Below are 23,407 nucleotides of genomic sequence, written 5' to 3' on the forward strand. Positions count from 1 at the left end.
TCAGGTTCCAGTTTTAATTTTGAACACAAATATTGGATTTAGGAAAATGACATTCTCAAAAACTTAATACCGCAGTAAAAATGTTAAAATAAGTACCTTATTTTTAATACGTCAGATTAAGGTCAAACTGCTTATCACTATTTGTGACCGCGGCCGGCATTACGTCCCACTTTGTCGCTTGCCATGAGGACGCTTTGTGAGGTTATTCGTATAAAATATACAAGGAAATCTCGTCCTTGTGTTGGCAAGCAACCAAGTGGGACGCTGCCGGCCGCGGTCATATTTTTAGTATCAACGTCAACGCAACTACATTCGGCCTATCTGTTTTTGTTTGTATAATACCTACGCTTAATCTTCGGTTTGTATACTCTTTTTCAGCAGGTAAAAGTGAAGTTTAGTTGAAATCGTATAGAAATTTATTTCGTGAATGTGACTTACAATGTATTTTAATTTATGAATTCATATTTGCAACTGTAGTACCTAATCTAGTAAAATATGCATATTTTTTACTCTAAAGTTTAAATATCCAACGAAACTAATGCCAAAATTGTTTACAATATGAAATTTTCTGGAATCTGGCAACATACAGCTGTAGTTTCATGACAACGGGATGGGTATAATTAGAATACGGGATGAGTGACAAGGATACACAGAATTCAGGATACCAAAAAAAAATCGTCTTTCAAATTATAATGTTCATTTTATAAAATAAATATTTACTAAAGACACTTATCAGCTGAGTTTGATTACTTAACAAAAGCTTTATTTATTTGACATTGTATTGATTGTTTGTATTGGAGTTGTACTGTATGCATAGCAACATTACTAAACCATAGACAAATAAGTTATGAAAATCCTACTATTTTGTAGAAAATGAAAAGAACGCTAAAACGAAAAAAATCAATACAGATCCTCTTTATTGCACAACCTCATAATACATTGTGGAAACATAGAGTCTGGCTAGCCAAATATTGTTGACATATTTTTCCTTGGTGTATCACCAATTGTTTATGATTAAAAAAAATCCTAAAGGCTATTGTCAATTTATGTCATTCATTTAAATTGTTCGCGGTCTATAAGGGGTTTATTTTAAATAATATTAATAATGAATATACCGAGTGTAGTCCGCAAACTATTATTTAAGCTCGTAAATAATTACGACAATGTACGAAGTTGATGTGAAGCGTTGTATAACGAATAACTGCTTTGTTTACAAGTCGTAAACAATTTAGTAGGTTGGTGCTCTATTACTATTTTAATACTTTAAGTACTAGTTCTAACATTTGCCTATAACTTTAATTAATTACGTGAATTTATTAATACCTGAGTCTCACGAAGTGGGTGAAGAAACGGATAAACTAGAAGTTCTGGAAAATATCAATAAAATCCAAACATTGGAACATAACGAGTTACTGAAAACCAATATTTAGAAGAAATTTGTGGAGTGAAGTTACTGGTCCGTAGTAATTTGATTTAACAATATAAAATATGTAAAAATATCTTGGCGAAACGTGTCTATGTATGTCTGTATTTTACATAGTGGTATAATTTATGTGAGCTGACTTTAAGTGCACGTCAACGTATATTTAACTGATTTCCTTAGGTACCTTACGTGTGCACAGAAAATCAAAAATATGTTCTAGTATCAAAACTAGAATTCCTACTACACAAAGTGTGACCAGGCCAAGATTTTTTAAAATTCCCGCCAAATATTTGTGTAATATTTCGGTAGCCAGACTCTACGTGTATACATACGTGTACAACGACTGACATTGTGTGTTCATTATAGAAACAGTGAAATTGTTCTGATAGGAACAGATTATTGATCGATCGACTGACACACGATTAATAATAAACCTGACAACATACTACTTGTAAGGAGGTAACTAATTACAAGCTTAAATTGACTTAGAGACGTATAAGCGTCCATAACTAAAATAAAATAATACCTACAATCAAGCGAGAATATGATGGTCTCTTGCGACAGTTCTACTGGACATTAGTGTAGTCATTTCACACCATAACATTTTTTTTAACTTATCATATATCAAAATTCAAAATCAAGCCACTGGCTTAAAGGCATCTCTTTCGTGTATAAAATTATTTACAGTACGTGTCACTTCAATTTGTTAAGTGGCAAATTCACAATATCAGTGCGAAGTTTATTATAAAAATATGTACAGTTTCCTGTGAAAGACGTACTAATCCCACGGAGGCGGTGGGTACAGGATAACAGAAAGTTTATCTAGATAGATAGAAGAATTTGTTAGATTCAAATATGCGGTAGAATACAACACTGCATTTTAAAGGGTCTAATGCACGAAGAATAATGTTGTTGATGTTGAGGAGGTACCTGTATTTTTTTTATTCCAATTTGAATAGGCTATTTCCAAGAATGTGGTACAATGTTGGTTAGTAGAAGTAACTAACCTAACAGGTGGTCAGCATATTCTGACGGCATTTCCAGAATGTATTGTTTGTAAATAAGATTTATTTTGGGTTCCTGACTGTTTGAATCATTAGCCAATGGCTTCTATAGAATGCCTTTCTCAATAGGTTAAAGAAATTAAGAGATTTTTGAGAAACACGCGTTCGGTTGAGTGAAGATTTAGCAAATCAAACATCGTAGGAACATTTTTCGAAATTGCGATACGATAACAGGGCTATAACCGTGAAAATCTAAGTTCGTCAATTGCTGGCAGTTTTTTTGTTACTCTATTTACATCTTAGTGAGAGTAAAAGAGAAAGATCCCCACAATTTGCGAATTTCGATTTTCGCGGTAGGCCCCTTGCTCTAAGGTCCCTTTTGGTAGTATTTTCAGATATTATTATGGCAACACTACACCTGTGAACTGTCACTGTCAATGTCACATTTACTTTAGTCATGTCATGTCACTTGTTTGTGAAATAGTTGCTTACGGAAAGGAATATAAGCATAAAACAGCAATATTTTACACTATTATTTCAAAGAGATAACCCAAATCGATGAAAAAATGCCATCAACAAAAACGGAAGCACTAAAAGGTTCGTATTAATCCGGATTACAAACCTTTAATGTTTAACTTTTGTAGGGCTTCTCAAAATTAATTCTAACATGTTTGCAGAAACTGTGACGGTGTTAATAAATGCTATAGGAGATAAGGAGAACTCAGTCAACAACGTTGTCATAAAGTCCCTCACGAAGATAGCGAATAACTACCCGAATGAAGTGATAGAAATATTTTGTGATTATTATAAGAACGCGACATTCGTCACTGGTACACATTTGGGAAATGTTGTAAAGTGAGTATTTGTAATGATAATCAATGGATCATAACATATTCTACCCATATTTACCGAGATTATAGTAATATTTATATTTGACTGAATTGCGTAATATTTTATAGAATTACTAGTTAAATAATAATATGTCTGTACTTGTGAAATTAAAACTTTTCCTTTAACTAATGGTCCTGTTGTTAGAACTTTTATATTAGCACAAAAATGTACCCATTTTATATTTACCATGAAAGTGACTTTGTTTTGTACTGTAAATTTATTCATCCAGACCTCTAGAAAAATAAATGATCATGTTTTATTTAAAATTGGTTTATCCTTATCTGTCTTAATTTGTATTTGTTATAAAGAAACAAAATACATTAAAGTTTTTACAAATAAGAAGTTAATGCTCTCCAAGCAAGGTTTTCTTGTTACCAAGTTTTTCCAGGCACCCAACTATACCTTAAATCCTCAGAGTCCTGGAGCAAACATGTGTGAACCAAGTTAAGCGGCTGGACAAGGCCATAGCAGAAGAGTTGACAAGCAACATGCTCCGCATTATGACAGAAAACTCGGAACCGGATCCTGCTGTGCAGATGGGGGCGTCAGCAGTGCTGGTTGCGATTGGACATGAATATCTGGACTTGGTATGTTTTTCCCTACACCATAATATTATAAATGTAGGATCTTCTTGAGTAGGTGGTTGGAGAAGGCCATAACAAAAGCGTTAATGAGCAACAAGCTCCGCATAATGAATGTAGAGCTTGGAGCCGGATCCTGCTGTGGAGATGGATATGTCAGTAGATCTGGTTGCAGTTGGATGAACATCTGGATTTGGTATGTCCCTATATGATATCCTCGTAAAACCTTACTTTCCTATTTTTAATTAGAACCTTGTTGTATAGTTATTTGGGATAAATTTCGTTTGTTTGAGAAAGCAATGGAATAAAAGAAACACTACTTTATTTGTCTTATGAAAGGTTCTAATTAGATTGTAACACAGTGTACATTGTAATGCACATTGGACCTATGAAGATATTAGTTTGTTATATTGTTTATTCCATTTCTATCTGTGAGTACCTGTGATTGGCTTTGTATTGCTACCTAAGTCTGCATAATGTTTTTGTAGCTGTTGGTACTCCTTAAAATAAATTGATAAATAACAGAAAATTACTTGTTATTGTATGCTTCACGGTTTAGAAAGTAAATAATTTCAAATTATGGTAACAGTTTTGAATGATTCATGGTTAGTTTCACTACACTTAAATCGACTGGGATATAAACCAAAATCTAAATATTGGGAGCTGAATAAAAACAATATAAAAGGTAATCATGTTTATATCCACCGATTTAAGTGTAATTTCAAATTATTGATGATGAGAGAAGGGTAAAACTCTGGTTTGTAATAATAATGTAAAGAATGCAACAATTTTAACAAAATAAGTAACCAATTAAATCAAATTTAAATTTTTAAATTTTCATGTTAATAGGTGTTATGCATAAATAATTACACATTTTTAATAGTGTATTTTTGAACTATGTTCGTGATTTTTTTCTATGTAGCGAAAGTTGTTTATCTAGATAACAGATTACCTCCATACCAGATTATTTACTAAGCTGTGCCGGAGTAACATAAAATATTAACATTACACATTAACATTATTATTATTATTATTAAAGCCTTTATTATACGAACTGTTGGCAGTCTATTTAACAATTCCTTATTGTATTAACAATTCCTATGAACATGTTCGTAAGGTCTTTTGACCTAGGCCTCTTCCGAATCGCCTTTTTCTATTATATTTAGGTATTTGTCCAGCATTTTCTTCCATTTTTGTCTATCTATTGCCATTTCTTTCCAGTTTTTTCCTATTGATTCTATGAGGTCTTTTTCCCATCTTGTTTTTGGTTTGCCCTTTTTTCTTTTGCCAACTTTTGGATTCCAATTCGTAGCTATTTTTGTCCATCTGTTATTTTTCATTCTGGCTATGTGCCCTGCCCAATTGTATTTTTGCTTTAAAATATGTACTGCCGCGTCTCTAAATTTAGTTCTCCTTCTTATCTCTATGTTTCTAACTCTGTTAGTTAATTTTATGTTAAGGACACTTCTCTCTATTGACCGTTGACATACTTGAATTTGTTTGATGAGATCTCCTGTGAGTGACCATGTTTGACTACCATATGTAAGACAGGGTAGTATGCATGAATCAAAGGCTAGTTTTTTGAGTTTCATTGGTATTTTATTCTTGAATATATCCTTCATAGACCAATATTTCTTCCATGTCTGTCCAATTCTTCTTGCTATTTCTTTATTTGTGCAGTCTGTGAAAGATACTTGTTTCCCAAGGTAGATATACTCTGTGACATATTCCAATGATGTATTCTCTATTTGTATAGTCACTTTTTTTGAGTTAGTCATAACTTTAGTTTTTTCTTCGTTCATTTCTAAACCTACTTGTTGGCTCTGTGCATTTAGTTCTTGCAGTAGTGTCCTGAGCTCGGTTGCACTGTGGGCTAATATTACCAGGTCATCAGCAAAACGGAGATTCGATAAATATTTGTTGTTGATCTTGATGCCTTTTCGTCTTTCTTCCCAGTTAAGATTTTTAAAGATTTCTTCTAGGACAGCTATGAACAGCTTTGGCGACATTGGGTCTCCCTGTCTTACCCCTCTATTGATCTGGATCTGTCTTCCTATTTTATCTGTTTTTACTCTGGCTGTACTTTTTTCATAGATCTTTTTTATGACTTGTATATATACTTCTGGAATGTCTTGATTCTCTAGTGCCTGCCATATAGATGTATGAGTAATTGAGTCAAAAGCTTTTTTAAAGTCAACAAATCATATGTAAAGCGGTATCTGGAACTCTGTGTGTTTCTCAATTATTTGACTTAGGGTCTGGAGGTGGTCTGTTGTGGAAAAACCTTTCATAAATCCAGCTTGTTCCGTAGGCTGTTTGTTATTAACATATGCGCACGTAACCAAACACCTCAGATAACAAGTTTAGCGAAAGAGCACATGCATATGATTATGTAAATGAGGCCATTGTCATTGTTTAGCTCGCCTGAAGACATGAATCATTTGTGTAAATAATCATATGTAGCTTCATGTTGGTTTTACTACATATTATAGTTTAAGTAGGTATATTTTAAGAAAACGGGGAAGTCCTTCAAACCTTTGAGCGCCACGCCTATAGTACGCTGCGTGTCTTTGTGAACCTTGTTGCAAATTTTTTTTATACCACGTCGGTGGCAAACAAGCATACGGCCCGCCTGATGGTAAGCAGTCACCGTAGGCTATGGACGCCTGCAATGCACGAATGTTGATATTGGGTTGTAGCCGGGTGCGTCAGTTGACGTCTTTGGCGGTCATAGGGTTTATTACGTTAAACTGGGTGTAGGTGTGTTAGTTACTACGCTATCATATCACTGCACCAATTTTACAAGCTTTTATTTAACTTGCCCTGTTAGTATGTATGGGACAAATCTTGCAAGTTAAATTTGATCCACTTCCCGGTTTCCGATGAAGCTGAAAATTTGCATACATATGAAAGTCGGGTGACAATGCAATATTATGGTACCATCAAACTGATCTGATGATGGAGACAGGAGGTAGCCATAGGAACTCTGTGATGAAACAACGCAACCTAATTGTGTTTGGAGTTTTTAGAATTGTCTGATGAGTTTTAGTTGCCTGTGGAAAAAAAGTACAGTCAGCGATAAAAGCTTGTACTAAAAATGAAAGTTTTGCCAAAAACTTAGTGATAAATATACTTGCTAATTGTAATACTGTAAACTCCCACGACGAAAGTGGATAAACAGGGTTCTTTTTAGCTAACTGCTCTTAGCTATTTGAATATGTCATTATGGATTAGCAGTACAGCAAATTTTTGAAAAAAAGTGGTAATTATTAAAAAGTTATTTTGACATTTTTATCCATCAAAAATAGAAAATATGGTCACTGTACTCGTTTGTTTCGATTCGTGCAATACTATGGCTATGGCTTTGACAATACACTAGGAAGGGATGCTAGAATCTTAGCCAATCAGGGCAACGCAAACGCCTTGTCTGTTGTGTTTTAATGTAAGTCCACTTGATTATCAAGGGCATCTGTGACCAACGGTAAGGAAAACCAGTACGAGCGCCTTCCTTAATTATGGACTGGGTAATACCTCAAGGTCCAAGTTACAGTGGCTATACAAAGTACTACGTACCTGCGCTCCATCGTAATCATAATAACACGCAGCATAGAGTGTCATCCATATGGCTCGCCGAGCAGTTAAGCTAACAGGTTGGATGGACGACGCGTTTAGTGACCCCTCTAGTTACGAAGGTTATACGGGTCTCGTGGGCAAATTGTGCTGGTTCGCTCGATTGCAAGAAAAACTACCCTCTTTTTTTTTCCTCTTTCTTTTTAGGATTCCGTACCAAAAAGGTACAAAAGTAACCCTTATGGTGCTACTCTGTTCGTCCGTCCGTCTGTCACATTGCTAAATATCTCGAGAAGTACTTAAGCTATCGATTTGAAATTTGGAATAGTAATGAACAACGCTAACCCAGATATATTGGAAGTGCAATTTTTTTATTTTATTTATATTAATTATGGAAAATGCCCAATATAAAGAGGGGGCAAAATTTCAAAGTCTACTTACTAGGTCAAGTGAGGTATCATTTGAAAGGGCTCAAATTGAACATTACAAAACAATTTTTTTTTCATAGTGAAAAAATTGACTTATGAAGGAAAATGTGAAAAAATGCTCCGACGTGCGAGCGGGACGTCGCTTAATACGCGCATAGCGTTGTCTCGCTCAACATCGGACGGACGTCAGAATCGGACGGAGTGTGCCATGCCTCCCTGCCCCGCCACCGAGTGCGTACTTTAGGGTGACCAAGCACGCGTTGAATATTCGGATTTCAAAAAGTAGCTACAACTTGACATATATAATAAGATGTATAATTTTTATTTCACTAAGATTTTTTTAGGGACTTTTCGCAATTTATATTACCGTATGGCTAACTGCTCAAAAATAACCCTGTAGTGTGTCTGGGTAAAGGATAAATGTGATACTATTGGCATATCTTAAAAATAAATTACCTTTATTATGCTACAAGATAAAATACAATTTTCATCATTGCAGTTTTAGAAGTATTCCACTGAAGTGTATAAATATGTGTATAAATAAACGAATTTTGGTTAAACATAATGTTATTGTTTCAAGCCATAGCATGAAATCATCTGACTAAAATCGAATTCCTGGCATGTTTATGATTAGTACCTAGTTAGGTATGCTCTGACGAAATGCTCATTAAAAATATTTATCATATGCCAACGTGTTTGGAGTCGATTGACATGTGCTTTTTATTGGACTTGTATGATGACATAAGTTAAGTAGGGTAGTTAGTCCGTGGGTTTATTTGGGGTAAAATACTCTAACCACCCCAGCTCCTCCATGAAACCTAGCAATGTTTTAAGGTTGGTAACTGCTTTTTTAGTAGTATTATTCCTTTATAAGAAGGGTAAGATCAGACCAGATTATTCTCATTTCCAATCGTTCCAGGTCCTCCGCTCGCTCATAAACCAGCTGCCAGCATCGTCCGTGCCTCACTACACGATCGCACACACGCTGGGCACGTTGGCAGCAGTCAACACTCGTGCAACAGTGCCACATGTTAAAGAAGTGCTGTCCAAGATGCTGCCCCTGCTGCCGCTGCTGCGTCAGAACGCCAACAAACAGGCCTTTGCTTACGGTTAGTACAAACTTAGGGGATTTCTCGAACGATAAAAGTTTCTTCTAGGTCCTCTAGCTAATAATTTGTTCTTTGTGTCCCAAGGGAGGAAAAGTAGGACATTTCGTGCCGCGTGTAAAATTGGCAAACACGCGGGATGGAATGTCTTACGATTCCTCCCGTGGTGCGCATATTATTTTTCTGCTCGATGGAGGCGGATATAGCGGTAACTTCGTTTAGCGCAGCGGTAGCAAAGTTGAAGCTTTCCGCCCGGAGGGCAGAAAAGTATATTTTGAGCATATTTATGAAGGTAAAAACGTGTGAAACGGTGCCGCATGTTGGTCTCTACAATTGCTGCTTATGCAAGCAGCAAAAGTTACGCTTAGTACCCACCCGCCTCTTAAATGGCCAATTTCAATTAAGCAATGCGAAGAATTTGAACACACGGTTCAAAAGAGTCATACATATCATTCAGCAATGTACGGAATTTAGTCTGTTTTTATTGTTGTATTTATCCTTCAAGGTCCAATGTTCTATCGCAGTATTCGCAACGACCGGCTCCCAAAGTCAACTAAGTAAATCAAACCTTATTTAGGAGTAAAATTTAAAAGCAAAATTATGACTTGCCGCTTGACCGCTTGTCTTAAATATATGTTGTGCATTACGAGGTTAAAAGCAAGTGTGAATAAAAACAAGTTTAATATATGCCTTTTATAACTTTACTTTCTCCTTTCACAGCATTCGGCCACTTCGCGGTCGCCGTATCAGAGCAGATCGGCGACAACGTCGAAAACGACAACATAACCTCCATCAAAGACAACTTTGTCACCGAATTCTGTCTGATATTCGACGTCTTATACAACCAATGGCTGCCTTCTAACGAGCCTAGAGTCGCCGAGTCCGTACTGGAGGCTTTAGGCCCCATCACTAGACTCATATCTGAAAGACAGTTTAATGATACTGTCAATAAATTCATGCTTTCATTACTCAGTCTTTACAGAAGGCCGCAACTGAATCTATACTACGTCAGTCAATGTATATCGTACTTACTCACACCTTCGCCTCTCAACCCGAAATTAACTTTGCAAGACAGCGTAATAAACTCAATAAATCATGTCCTTTTCAATTTAGTTCTCTTAGAACCTGATTATGATCAGCCGCATACAGTGAAAAACCATTTCGAAGTACTACGTTGCTTCGATCATATGACCACGCAGTTTTCTGACCAAACTGTCGAAGGGCTTTTACACCAGTGTAAGAATAATCAGGAAAAAGACAGAATGAAAGCTGTCATCGTTCTCACTCATCTGATCACGTCTTCACAGATATTTATTGAAAGATACGCATCGAAGTTTATTGTTTTACTAAAAATTATGATAGCGAACGAGCAAGGGCTTAAAATGAAGAAACTCCTTGTGAAAGCAATTGTAGGATTGGTTTATAGAAACTGTATAACGGCTGCAGAAGATTTCGCGATGGTCGAGTTCATAATAAAACATTGTGGCTTCGAACCAGTAGGGAATATCCCGAAACATGAGCTCACAGATTTGCACGATACGTGTAAGAGTTCTTTAGTGTTGATGTGCAATACTGTGACCAGCGTAAGAACCCCTCTGCGTAATTTACTCCTCAACGCTTTGACGGTTGAAGAGTTCACTCCTTCCATGTCGACCGTCAGCCATTGCTTGACGTCTTTACTCCAGAATAATTCAGATGTAATTGTTGAAGATCAAAACGAGAAACCTGTTGAGCTAAAATGCTCTCCAGACCTTGTTTTCATTAGATGCATTACCCATATAGCTGTCCCTGAGGAGATCGAAAGGAACAGGAACTTATTGTTGTTTTTGGAGGAATATTCAGGCGATGTTCATAAGAATTTAAAGAACTCCTGGACTGTTGAGATTCAGAGGCTGTTAAAGTTTGTAGAAAAGAACGAATCTCAAGATCAATGGCATGGGATGTTGCTTGATCTCCTGGTGTCAGCAGTGGAACAGGTGAACAACAATAAGTGGGTAGAAACGATTGCCACTTTACTATCCCAACAGATCAACGGGAAAAAGCAGGCAAATATGATTAAAGGAGTATCTCTTCAGTATTTAGCTATTCTTTCCTGCCACATGTCTAATGCTGCTGTTGTGGAAAAAGTGCTAAAACTGATTCTGCATCAGTTGAGATCAATACCAATGGAGATTTCTGATTATGTCAGTGAAGCCATAGGTATAGCTTCAAGGCAACATGGAGAATTCGTTTTAAACGAGCTAGATGCAGCTTACAAGGATAACGAAGCTAGAAGGAGCAGCAAATTGCTTAATTTCTTATCATCAAGAGCGTCTAGAAGCGACGTTGAGCTTGGCATTGTTAAATACACCATTATTATTTGCTACGGAAAAGTAGCTCATAATTGCTTGGATGTTCACGTTTTAGCAAGACTCGGGGAGAATGTTACGGCGATTCTCTATGAAATTTTGAAGTCTAATCCACAGTTTGACTTATGTAAAGCCAGCATAACTACGCTATACGAAATAAGCAAAGCATTATATCCAGCGTCACACCATAATATCACTTTAAGGAACCGATGGCAGTTGCTTAACGCAGTTTTAGAGCAGATCTACAACTCAAACCTAGAAAAACGTAACGTGGAACTGTATCCAATGATTGTCAAAGCTTCTAAAGCATTAACTAAACTACAAAAAGGGATACTACCTGAAGAAAGAAACACGATTCTCCGCATTTTATTCAACAGCGTCTTCGGAGAACTTTCCTCATATAAAAGGAAATATGAAATGGAAGGGAATGGTGATAGAAACGATCTATTAGCTAAAACTTTAAATGACAGCTTGTCATTGCTACATAGACTGATTCAAGAACTGATCATACAGTCCACTTGCCTTAGCACGATTGATGATTTGATCGGATTGCTACTCGAATGGCTTCGACATGAAAACGATGAAATCAGAACTGCATCAATATTGATATTACAAGTCATGTTCGACACTTTCATCAAAAATGTTAAACTCAACTATGAAACTCCAAGCAAATTTGGGCAAATGGGTTATCTACTTGGACTCATCGTCCCAGGAATCGCCGATACAAATTTCCCAGTCAGACTGACCACAATAGATTGCATAAAACTAATCATACAAATCCAAGACTTATACGAAGGCCATACAATAGAACCTAACGATGAATGCATGGCCGATTTAGCCGAAATGCAAAAGAATGTCCTCACGAATGATTTAGGAATGATAAATGATTACTGCATGGTGTTATGTGACGTTATATCTCCTAAAATACCTCATCATCATACAATGCAGTTTGTTGAAAGTTTGCTAGAAGGTTATGATGACCAGGAGTTAAGAAGCGAGGGTATTAGTGCGGTTTTAGACGCCCTGTTTATTAAAAGAGGTCAGGATTTGTTCCAATGTATAGAGAGGATAGTGGAAGTGGTGTTGGGGACTATGGATCGGGTGGGCGAGGTGTCGAGAGAGAAACTGATGGCGCCGCTGCTGTCGTTGTCGGGGCATCATACTAATGCGGTTACTGCTATGTTGTTGGCGCAGAGGCTGCCTTTTAAAGAGTGAGTTGCTTTTACATTCCTATACACGGTGGCAAAAAAAATTTGTGAAAAAAATTCTGGCTGTTTCAAACATTTTAGCTGGTCCATTTTCTATGGGAGGGTAAACAATTTTTTCGCGATTTCGAGGTTGGTCCCATAGTAAAAGTTGCTCAGTATAATCCCAAAACCTCCCTGGCAACGGGAATGCACATATTTTTTGGCCACCTTGTATATTTGTTTACTTTACCCGCATAGGCAAGAGAGTAACATAAATTAACCAACCCATATTATTTACTTACACCTATCAAAAAAAAAGCCGGACAAGTGCGAGTCGGACTCGCCCACCGAGAGTTCCGTACTTTTTAGTATTTGTTGTTATTGCGGCAACAGAAATACATCATCTGTGAAAATTTCAACTGTCTAGCTATCACGCTTCATGAGATACAGCCTGGTGACAGACGGACGGACGGACGGATAAACGGACAGCGGAGTCTTAGTAATAGGGTCCCGTTTTACCCTTTGGGTACGGAACCCTAAAAAATCTTGTACCAATGTTGTACTCCTATTATTGGCGATTAAAGAGGCACTGCTAATTAAATTTTAGATAAAAGTTTCTGCCTGGTTTCGTGTATTAAAATCTGTGAAAGCGAGGACTTTACAGTAAATCAGGACGTTCCGTCTAGGCGAAGATACATCAATTGAGTAAGATGCCTAAAATCTTAGACAATTTCGTGACTAACGTGACGTGACTTTGAGAGGTAAACGAGATGGCGCTGCACAGCTCCATACATTTTGCGGTAACTCTGATTGTCAAAAGTTGACGTTTGACAATTCAGTGATAGCAAAACATATTGCGCAGTGCAGCGCCATCTGTTTGGATGTCAAAATAAGGACAACCTCTCTAGTCTAAGCCATTCTGTTAAGGTGAGAAAATATCCTGAATGACATCACGTTGAAATATGCCATCTCTTTCTTCAGAAAGATTCTCTTGGAAACAGCTGTTGAGCTACTTTCAAGAGAATCACCTGCATAAGGAGTTCAACGAATAATCTAGTCAAACGCAACGTTCTGTTTGTAAAGTTCTTGTAGTATATTCTCAGTCTCACTAGTGGCTCTGTGAGTTGTATATCTCACGTTAAGCTTAGACAATGTAAATGTGAAAAATTCTTAGTTCGTTCAGTCGTTATCACAGTGAACTCACAATGGTTTTAAGCGCCATTGGTGCTTAAGTCCTTTATGCTAATTACCGCATTTTTTTTAATTCTAAAAACTGGATTAACAAAAAACCTATTTAATCATAAAATCTGGTGGAGAGTCATAAAATCTGGTCTGCCCGAGATAAAACGGTGAACTTCGCTGACGCTTCGGTCAATGGTTTCCAAGAAATCAGCAACGTCTCCACTTTCAGATCGGTAGTCAGATGCTGGCGCCATCTAGCGCGAGACGAAGGCTTAGCGAACGCCATCGTGGACAACTTCCTACGTCTCATGGGATCTATAGAGTTGTACGAAGACCCGTATCATATCACGGAGAACCATATCGCGGCGTTACAGCCTTTGACTGTAAGTATACCAATACTTTTATATGTATTTTTTTGTATGTAAAATGTATAATTGTTGGTGCAATAAAGAATATTTACTTACTTACTTACTTTTGGTTGGCTAACTCTGTGCATTTACATGATTTACCTGGCCCCTGTTTCTTGTTGTGTATTGATAACTTGCCCTGTTAGTATGTATGTATGTTTGCGTGGGTCAAATCTTGAAAGCTAAATTTGATCCACACCCCGGTTTCCGATTGAGCTGAAATTTTGCATACATATGTAAGTCGGGTAACAATACAATACTATGGTACCATCGAGCTGATCTGATGATGGAAACAGGAGGTGGCCATGGGAACTCTGTGACAAAACAACGCAACCTAATTGTGTTTAGGTTTTTAGAGTTGTTTCCATGAGTATTAGTTGCCTGTGGAAAGAAAAGTACAGTCAGCGATAAAAGCTTGTACTTGTACCAAAAGATAATTTTTGCCTAAAACATATTTTGCTCACACTTTTAAAACAGTACTGTAGTGCGTATATAAATAATAGGTACAATGCTTTTTCCCACAACTTATTCCTACCGACACGTTCGAAACAAAAAATATTAAATTCGCCATTTCGTTTCAGCTAATAAGCGCCCTCGGAGAGATGCTTCAAGAGGAGTCCATGAACCCGATCTGCGAGTCCAAATTCACGGACCTTTTCGCTGTGCTCTACACAACATTAGCCTGTTACATAGAGGCCGAGCCTCCCGCCTACGCACCGGCTCAGAAGAAGTCCCAAGAACGCTTTGGGTTCATCCCGAATAGAGACTCTATCAGGCTATCGCCTGCGAAGATCACTATTAACACGTTTAATGCATTTTTAGACAGATCGGGGTGTTCTAAGGTACGTTTACAGACTATTTTATGACTGTTTACATTTAGTTCAGCTGTCAATAGTTCAATACCTATTTTAATTTGTTTGCACCAATTTCGGCTGATTCTTAGTCAGTCTACGTGGTTTTTTTCGACAATCTTTTAGCGTAGAAAAAATTTACTACATCACAATTGATTTGAATCACAATTAATTAGCTTCTTAGAAATTATAACTGAATAATAAATTTGATTGTATGTTATTACATACACCACACCCTACACGTGACTGGTCCTACACACGACACTGGACAGTTATTGACAGATAATGTAACACTAGTAAATTTTTTCTACTAAATACTGCTCCCTATCAGCCTTAAAAATCTTTCCCTGTATCGTTTACATTCTTCAACTATTTACGCTAATTCTTTTATAAATGTAAAACTATTGTTCCAGGTGAAAGAAGCCTGTTCTCTCTGTCTAAGCGTCGAGCACGGCGACCCCAGCACGACCATCCTAGAACTAGCCCCCATACTAAGTTCGTCCATCGCTCGCTGCAAGCCGGCTTTATTACCCAAACTAGTATCCCGAGTGGCTGTACATGCAAGGAGCGCTTTACCTCCTCAGAGAGCCGCGGCGCACGCTGCCGCTCATGCTGCGCTCACTTACAGGTAATGTAGACCTTATTGGGATGTAATATAGGTGTATTCTTCCTTGACTAGTAGAACATGACCCATGTAACACCATCGCTCGCTGCAAACCGGCTTTGTTACCTAAACTAGTATCCCGAGTGGCTGTACATGCAAGGAGCGCTTTACCTCCTCAGAGAGCCGCGGCGCACGCTGCCGCTCATGCTGCGCTCACTTACAGGTAATGTAGACCTTATTGGGATGTAATATAGGTGTATTCTTCCTTGACTAGTAGAACATGACCCATGTAACACCATCGCTCGCTGCAAACCGGCTTTGTTACCTAAACTAGTATCCCGAGTGGCTGTACATGCAAGGAGCGCTTTACCTCCTCAGAGAGCCGCGGCGCACGCTGCCGCTCATGCTGCGCTCACTTACAGGTAATGTAGACCTTATTGGGATGTAATATAGGTGTATTCTTCCTTGACTAGTAGAACATGACCCATGTAACACCATCGCTCGCTGCAAACCGGCTTTGTTACCTAAACTAGTATCCCGAGTGGCTGTACATGCAAGGAGCGCTTTACCTCCTCAGAGAGCCGCGGCGCACGCTGCCGCTCATGCTGCGCTCACTTACAGGTAATGTAGACCTTATTGGGATGTAATATAGGTGTATTCTTCCTTGACTAGTAGAACATGACCCATGTAACACCATCGCTCGCTGCAAACCGGCTTTGTTACCTAAACTAGTATCCCGAGTGGCTGTACATGCAAGGAGCGCTTTACCTCCTCAGAGAGCCGCGGCGCACGCTGCCGCTCATGCTGCGCTCACTTACAGGTAATGTAGACCTTATTGGGATGTAATATAGGTGTATTCTTCCTTGACTAGTAGAACATGACCCATGTAACACCATCGCTCGCTGCAAACCGGCTTTGTTACCTAAACTAGTATCCCGAGTGGCTGTACATGCAAGGAGCGCTTTACCTCCTCAGAGAGCCGCGGCGCACGCTGCCGCTCATGCTGCGCTCACTTACAGGTAATGTAGACCTTATTGGGATGTAATATAGGTGTATTCTTCCTTGACTAGTAGAACATGACCCATGTAACACCATCGCTCGCTGCAAACCGGCTTTGTTACCTAAACTAGTATCCCGAGTGGCTGTACATGCAAGGAGCGCTTTACCTCCTCAGAGAGCCGCGGCGCACGCTGCCGCTCATGCTGCGCTCACTTACAGGTAATGTAGACCTTATTGGGATGAAATATAGGTGTATTCTTCCTTGACTAGTAGAACATGACCCATGTAACACCATCGCTCGCTGCAAACCGGCTTTGTTACCTAAACTAGTATCCCGAGTGGCTGTACATGCAAGGAGCGCTTTACCTCCTCAGAGAGCCGCGGCGCACGCTGCCGCTCATGCTGCGCTCACTTACAGGTAATGTAGACCTTATTGGGATGAAATATAGGTGTATTCTTCCTTGACTAGTAGAACATGACCCATGTAACACCATCGCTCGCTGCAAACCGGCTTTGTTACCTAAACTAGTATCCCGAGTGGCTGTACATGCAAGGAGCGCTTTACCTCCTCAGAGAGCCGCGGCGCACGCTGCCGCTCATGCTGCGCTCACTTACAGGTAATGTAGACCTTATTGGGATTTAATATAGGTGTAATCTTCCTTGACTAGTAGAACATGACCCATGTAACACCATCGCTCGCTGCAAACCGGCTTTGTTACCTAAACTAGTATCCCGAGTGGCTGTACATGCAAGGAGCGCTTTACCTCCTCAGAGAGCCGCGGCGCACGCTGCCGCTCATGCTGCGCTCACTTACAGGTAATGTAGACCTTATTGGGATGTAATATAGGTGTAATCTTCCTTGACTAGTAGAACATGGCTCAAGAAACACCATCCTGAACTAGCCCCTATACTCAGTTCGTCCATCGCTCGCTGCAAACCGGCTTTATTACCTAAAGTAGTATCCCGAGGGGCTGTAGAAGAACGAAGAAGATGTAATGTTTTGAAAAGATGTGTGCCGCCGAGTTTCTTGCCGGTCCATATTGGGATACCCTCCTCCATTTGAGGGGGGATTTAAATCTTCTCGGGTCAGGGGTGTAGGGTTATTGCGCATTGTAATATGCCTACTTGAATAATAAACTATCTTTATCTTAATACCTACCTAAGGTGACTTAGTATGTCAGTGTGACCTATGGACAAATATTTTTCAACTAAATAGCTCCAATTTCAAATGATTTAATTGTTCTCGTTCCAAGTGGAAAAGTTGAAAGTAACAAGTATTTTTGTACATACTTAGACATACCTAAGCCGCCAGGCCGGTGTTGAATGTTTGACAACATAGCGGTAACTTAACTTTAAAACCAAAGGTACAAGAAAATATCTTACTGTAAGAATTTAAAACTGAATTTTAGGTCTTAGGGTGCAATTAACAAATTGTTCATTGAATGTATTCGCCAATGCCTAACAAGTCGGTATTTTGACTCGGCGGAGACGTAGATTTTGTCTTACATATCGTGAGGTGACAAGCAAAACTCACTAATTACTACCACAAGTTCATAGCCATTATGAACCATATTACCACTAAAATAAGGTTGATTTTTGTTAAATTGTTTTTTATTAATTAGTGAGTTTTGTTTGTCACCTGACGATATGTTGGTTTGGCCCAGAATTGGCCCAGTGCAATTACGCCATAAATCAATTTGCGTAATGTCCCTATTAGACCGCGGTCCAGGTACAAATTTATATGACCCCTCAACCCACCAACGGAGCGGCCGCTGACGTCCGCTAGGTTTCATTACACATCGCCCTTATGCCATCGATATTACCAGCCCGCGGTCTATAAGAAGTATTTATTATCTTCTCCCAGATGCAACGACAACCCAGTCCTCATAGAAACCGTGCTCGCCATCTTAAGCATCGGTTGGAAGGACGAGCACCCGCGGGTGCGCGCCACGTGCCTGCGCGGCGCGGCGGGCGTGGCGCGGCTGCGGCCCGAGCACCGCGCGCAGGCGCTGCCCGGCGCGCTGTCCGCGCTGAGCCAGGGGATCGACGCGCCAGTTACACAGTAAGACAGTGCTAAAAGTCTTCCTCCTCCGCCTCCTGAATGCGCTCTTAGCATCAGCGCCGGAGTGTGATTTATTTGCTGGCAGGTTGAGCGAAGTGCGAGATGTATTGCTGAGGTTCTGTGAGAGGATGGATGCACGTCCTGCAACAGTTTGAATGTGCTTGTTATGTCTTAGTGTGGTAACCTGCCTAGAAATAGTCGATGCTTAATTAGTAATTGTACATAATACTATTAGTTCACCTATTTTTTTTTTTTTTTGTAGTTTTGCAGTGACTTAGTATATTATACTGTTATGCTGTACAACTATTTTGGAAAAAAAAGTCCAAGGCTTAGAACAGGTTTTAAAAATAGCGGTAAATACCGGTTTATTTTAGTTTTGTACCGAACTTTCGTACGAACGCGAACGTCTTAAGAACTTTATTGTAACCTAAATAAACCGGTTTATTCGAAGAGCGACGAGACGGCCGGCCGGCAGTGTGCCGCGTAAACAAAGACACCGACATAGGAAGAAACCGGTTTTTATTCTTATCTGACAAGAACTTTATGGAAATATTCTCCTAAAAACCGGCTTAAAAATATTTTTCCCGACGAAACCGAAATTAAAAGGTTTAGCGCCAAGTACATGATAATGGTTTGGAAATTCAACTGGTTTCTGAACCCTCTCTTATACATATCCCATAATATCTATATAAGGTATACAAAATTGTAACTCAGTTCGATGAAAAACTTGCTGATTATCCTTTTCTGTAACCTTACAACTCCCATGAATCAACGTCAAAAATAACCTTAAGTTTTATATTTTAGTTGAAATTTTATTCTCTTTGCTGACACGCATTTAGGTGAACAGTCCATATTTATCTGAATAACTGGAAAATCTTTTCTTTTGTTAAATTACGTATAATTTTTGAATTCCTTATAGAATATGGCCCTTCCTTAATATTTCACCATAGCCTTTGTAGAAAATAAATGGATAAGAACGGTTATAATCTTACTGAAGTTGATGCATATATTTCTCGTTGGTTCTTTACAGAAAATCAACAGAAAACGTGCCTCTAGCGGCCATTCAAGGCCTAAGCCGCCTGCTCCTCGACCTAGACAAACTCGACAAAGAACACGATCGGGAACTCCTCTCTATCTCCCAGAAAATACGACCATTCATGAACACAGAGTCCGGACAGCTTCGAGAGAGTTCTATTAGGCTGTTCGGTATTATAGCAGGGCTGGTTAAGGGCGAGCTGGTCGAGCAGGCCGTGAGCTCGCTGCCTTGTTTCCTGCTGCATTTGTGTGATAACAACCCGGCTGTAGTGAGAGTAAGTTTTTGTAGTTATAAAAATAAAAATCATTTATTTTCAGACAACTAAGGCCCATACATACCTATTACCTAAATACCTATACATACATATTTTATCGGCCCTAACCTTGGTTGGTGTGAGAGACTTTTCATCCTATTTCTAGGATCTACTGACATGAAATAGTCTTCCATTAGCACATTATTTTATATTTTTTATGTATTGGACGCTAAAATAAAATAAATAAATAAAATACTGAGTACCGAAACCTGTGAACCAATTCACAAACGAGTTAGCAAAAGACGCCATGAATGATATTTATTTATTATTACAGGCAAGCAAATTCACCCTCAAGCAGATATTTAAGATCTTCAACGTAAAGAAATCCAACGATCTCATCCAAACGCACCTATTAGACGAAGGCCGACTGTATCTCGACGAGTTTCTATCGGCGTTGCTGCGCCAGTTGGCGGACGAGATGCCAAGCAGTGTGGCCAAGTGTATACAGAGTAGTGTCAACTATTTACACTGTGCGAGAGAGGAGATGAAGCCTCACCCGCCGTTATTGATAGGTAAGAATAAATATTCTTGGTAGAATAGCAATCTTGACGAAGGCCGGCTCCACCTCGACGAGTTTTTATCGAAGTTGCTGCGTCAGTAGGCGGACGAGATGTCAAGCAGTGTGGCCAAGTGTATCCAGAGTAGTGTCAACTATTTACATTGTGCAAGGGAGAATATGAAATCTAACCCGCCTTTATTATTATCTATAATAGATAGGTAAGAATAAATATTTTTGGTAGAATAGCATTCTAGACGAAGGCCTGCTCTACCTCGACGAGTTTCTATCGGCGTTGCTGCATCAGTTGGCGGACGAGATGCCAAGCAGTGTGGCAAAGTGTATACAGAGCAGTGTCAACTATTTACACTGTCCCAGGGAGGATATGAAGTCTCACCCGCCGTTATTGATAGGTAAGAATAATATTTTTGTGGTACAATAGCATTCTAGACGAAGGCCTGCTCTACCTCGCCGAGTTTCTATCGGCATTGCTGCGTCAGTTGGCGGATGAGATGCCAAGCAGTGTGGCCAAGTGTATACAGAGTGTCAACTATTTACACTGTGCAAGGGAGGAGATGAAGCCTCACCCGCCTTTATTGACAGATAAGAATAAATGTTACAAATGTTAAAATATATTGGCTTGGAAAATGAGGCGCCAAGTAGTGTGGCCAAGTATAATATACAAAGTGGTGTTAACTACATATTACATTGTGCTGGAGAGATGAAGTGCAAAAAGACCTTAGCGAACTCGGCGGCGTCGACGGGACAGAAACGGCTTTGGACAGAAAAGCATGGCGGTCTTTGGTGTCGAAGGCCAAGATCCACTTCGGGTCGCTGCGCCACAGCAGTAAGTAAGGGAGGATGTGAAGCCTCATCCTTCTTATTGATAAGTAAGGATTTGAGTGACAATAATAAAATAGTAATGGCATAATTCACAAATACGTGGGCGTTCACAATGGGTCTCATAAGAAGTCATGAAGTCGCTCAAAGAAGGTACCTATTTAGTTAATTCTGCTCATGAGTTTTCCAACAAGATCAAATGAGAAATTAGCAGACACGTGTAAAAGTTTCCGCACTTGGCAGTCGGAGGGGTACATTGCTCATATAACCCACTTGGATAAGGGTAGCGCATAACCGATCGTTGTGGAATTCCTTGGTGGGAACGTATTGGGAGCGTGCACGACTGTCACGCAACCTAGTGTCCGCAAGTCTAGGGGAAAACGTCAATTCACTACATCTTATAATTATAAAACTACTCCAAAACTAAAAACTACTGAACGGATTTTCATACGACTTTCATCTATCAATAGAGTGATTCTTGAGGAAGGTTTAAGTATATAACTTGTTAAGGATTTGTGTAAATTGTTTGAAATATAACGATGTTGTCGGAAAAAATCACGCTGGCTAGGAGCTTTAATCGAAAACGCTGCCTAATCCGTTTGAGCTATAACAACACAATGTATGATGGGGTTGTTTCTCATTCATAGGTCTACAAAAAAGTTCGCGATGTTAAATATCTATCTTTTAAGGATAACTTACAATATCAATTCTTTCCTTCTAGAAAAAGATCACGTAATATGTGGCATTTGCAAAGCTATTTACATGGATACATTATTAACAATTATCAAAATAAATACGTTAGTTATATTAAGCATTTCATACAGATTACAATGGTCCCTTACACCATACAATTGAAATGAATATTTCAGGAGTAATCGTAAATCAAAGTTTCATTTCGAGCCATATAATTGTACGAAATGTTAAAGACGCTATCCGCAGTTAGTTAAAAATTTTACCATCTTATGCGCTGGGATCGCTTTACTTACCCCCACCATGCACTTCGCACGGTCCCAATATCCTGCAGTGAACATCTGTACAGTAAAGTGCTCTATTTTATTCTTAGATCCTCTCAGCCTAAAACGGCTAAAAGAACTGCGTTTAATCGCGTTTTTTGTCCCATCATATTGATTTATTTATTACCGGTTATTGTTTTCGTTTTTGGTTATTGGACATTATTTCCAGGGCTCCTGTACGCGGAGCTCCACCGCATATCGGAGCAGCACCCGGACGCCGCGGAGCTGGACGCGGGCGTGGCGGCCGCCGCCAGGAGCCGCCTGCTGACCCTCATCAAGGACGCCAACCCCATCGTGCGGCAGAACTCCGCCATGGCCCTCGCTAACACATGTCTGGTGGAGGCCAGCGATTGACCCGCACCGATATATTTGTACAAGGGTGTTTTGTTTAACAAACGATTTTAAACACATGTTTACTGTTATAATAAATAAAAACAAAATGCTATCCTGTTCATAATAAATAATATGGAGTTCGCGAACATTTGTCTGACCCTCGCGGGATAGTTCTTGTGTCAAAAATTTTGCTTTCTGATAAAATTTATTAAAATTTCTGTGTTAAAATTTACTTCTTAGTTTCGTAAGTCTCGTCTCCTGTTTGTCATCAATGACACTGATCCAATAGGCCGACAGTACGCTGCCTTGGCCCTGGGCTAATATATGTCTGGTTGAGGTGATCGATTGACCCGCGCCGATATATTATTACAAGGGTGTTCAGTACAAGAAACTGTTGTAAACGCTGCTGTTGATTCTTGTCACTGTAGACACAATCAAAATGTTTCCTCGATCAAGAAATAACTTCATTCTGAACTCTGTATTAAACGCGAATATTTGTCAAAAATATGTAAAAAACTTCAGTTTCTGACACAATGTATTGAACTGCTTTATTAAAATTTACTTCTAAACGTCTTATAATAAGATTCGTCGCCCGACCCTCATCCTTTTTTTCTCTGAAAATATGTTTGCGGTTTCGTCTAATTTCCATGGCTCTTTTCATACATTTTGCAATTATAAGACTTCGACCACGCTAAGTTTGCACCCGCTCCTACTGTTGACACTGTAAATGTGG

At 39.1% G+C, this 23,407-nt stretch overlaps 1 protein-coding gene across 1 annotated transcript; it reads left to right on the top strand.

The window, feature by feature from the left end:
* The first annotated feature begins 2,638 nt into the window (after positions 1 to 2,638).
* Positions 2,639 to 23,037, top strand: LOC133518465 (maestro heat-like repeat-containing protein family member 1). The gene is made up of 12 exons (XM_061852170.1): positions 2,639 to 3,024; positions 3,105 to 3,282; positions 3,734 to 3,905; positions 8,817 to 9,006; positions 9,724 to 12,562; positions 13,950 to 14,103; positions 14,709 to 14,969; positions 15,392 to 15,606; positions 18,446 to 18,643; positions 19,674 to 19,953; positions 20,267 to 20,504; positions 22,511 to 23,037. Exons 1-12 carry the CDS (start codon positions 2,994 to 2,996, stop codon positions 22,693 to 22,695), a joined length of 4,941 nt encoding a protein of 1,646 aa, XP_061708154.1. The 5' UTR covers positions 2,639 to 2,993; the 3' UTR covers positions 22,696 to 23,037.
* Positions 23,038 to 23,407: the final 370 nt, after the last annotated feature.

Source organism: Cydia pomonella, chromosome 5 (assembly GCF_033807575.1).
Source record: "Cydia pomonella isolate Wapato2018A chromosome 5, ilCydPomo1, whole genome shotgun sequence".
Lineage (NCBI taxonomy): Eukaryota > Metazoa > Arthropoda > Insecta > Lepidoptera > Tortricidae > Cydia > Cydia pomonella.

What these genes read in the sequence shown, in the direction of transcription:
- LOC133518465 (XM_061852170.1), top strand. Translation starts at nt 2,994, where the DNA reads ATGCCATCAACAAAAACGGAAGCACTAAAAG. An exon ending in AAAAACGGAAGCACTAAAAG is followed by an intron (nt 3,025 to 3,104) that starts GTTCGTATTAAT and finishes ACATGTTTGCAG; the next exon opens with AAACTGTGACGGTGTTAATA. An exon ending in CAAACAGGCCTTTGCTTACG is followed by an intron (nt 9,007 to 9,723) that starts GTTAGTACAAAC and finishes CTCCTTTCACAG; the next exon opens with CATTCGGCCACTTCGCGGTC.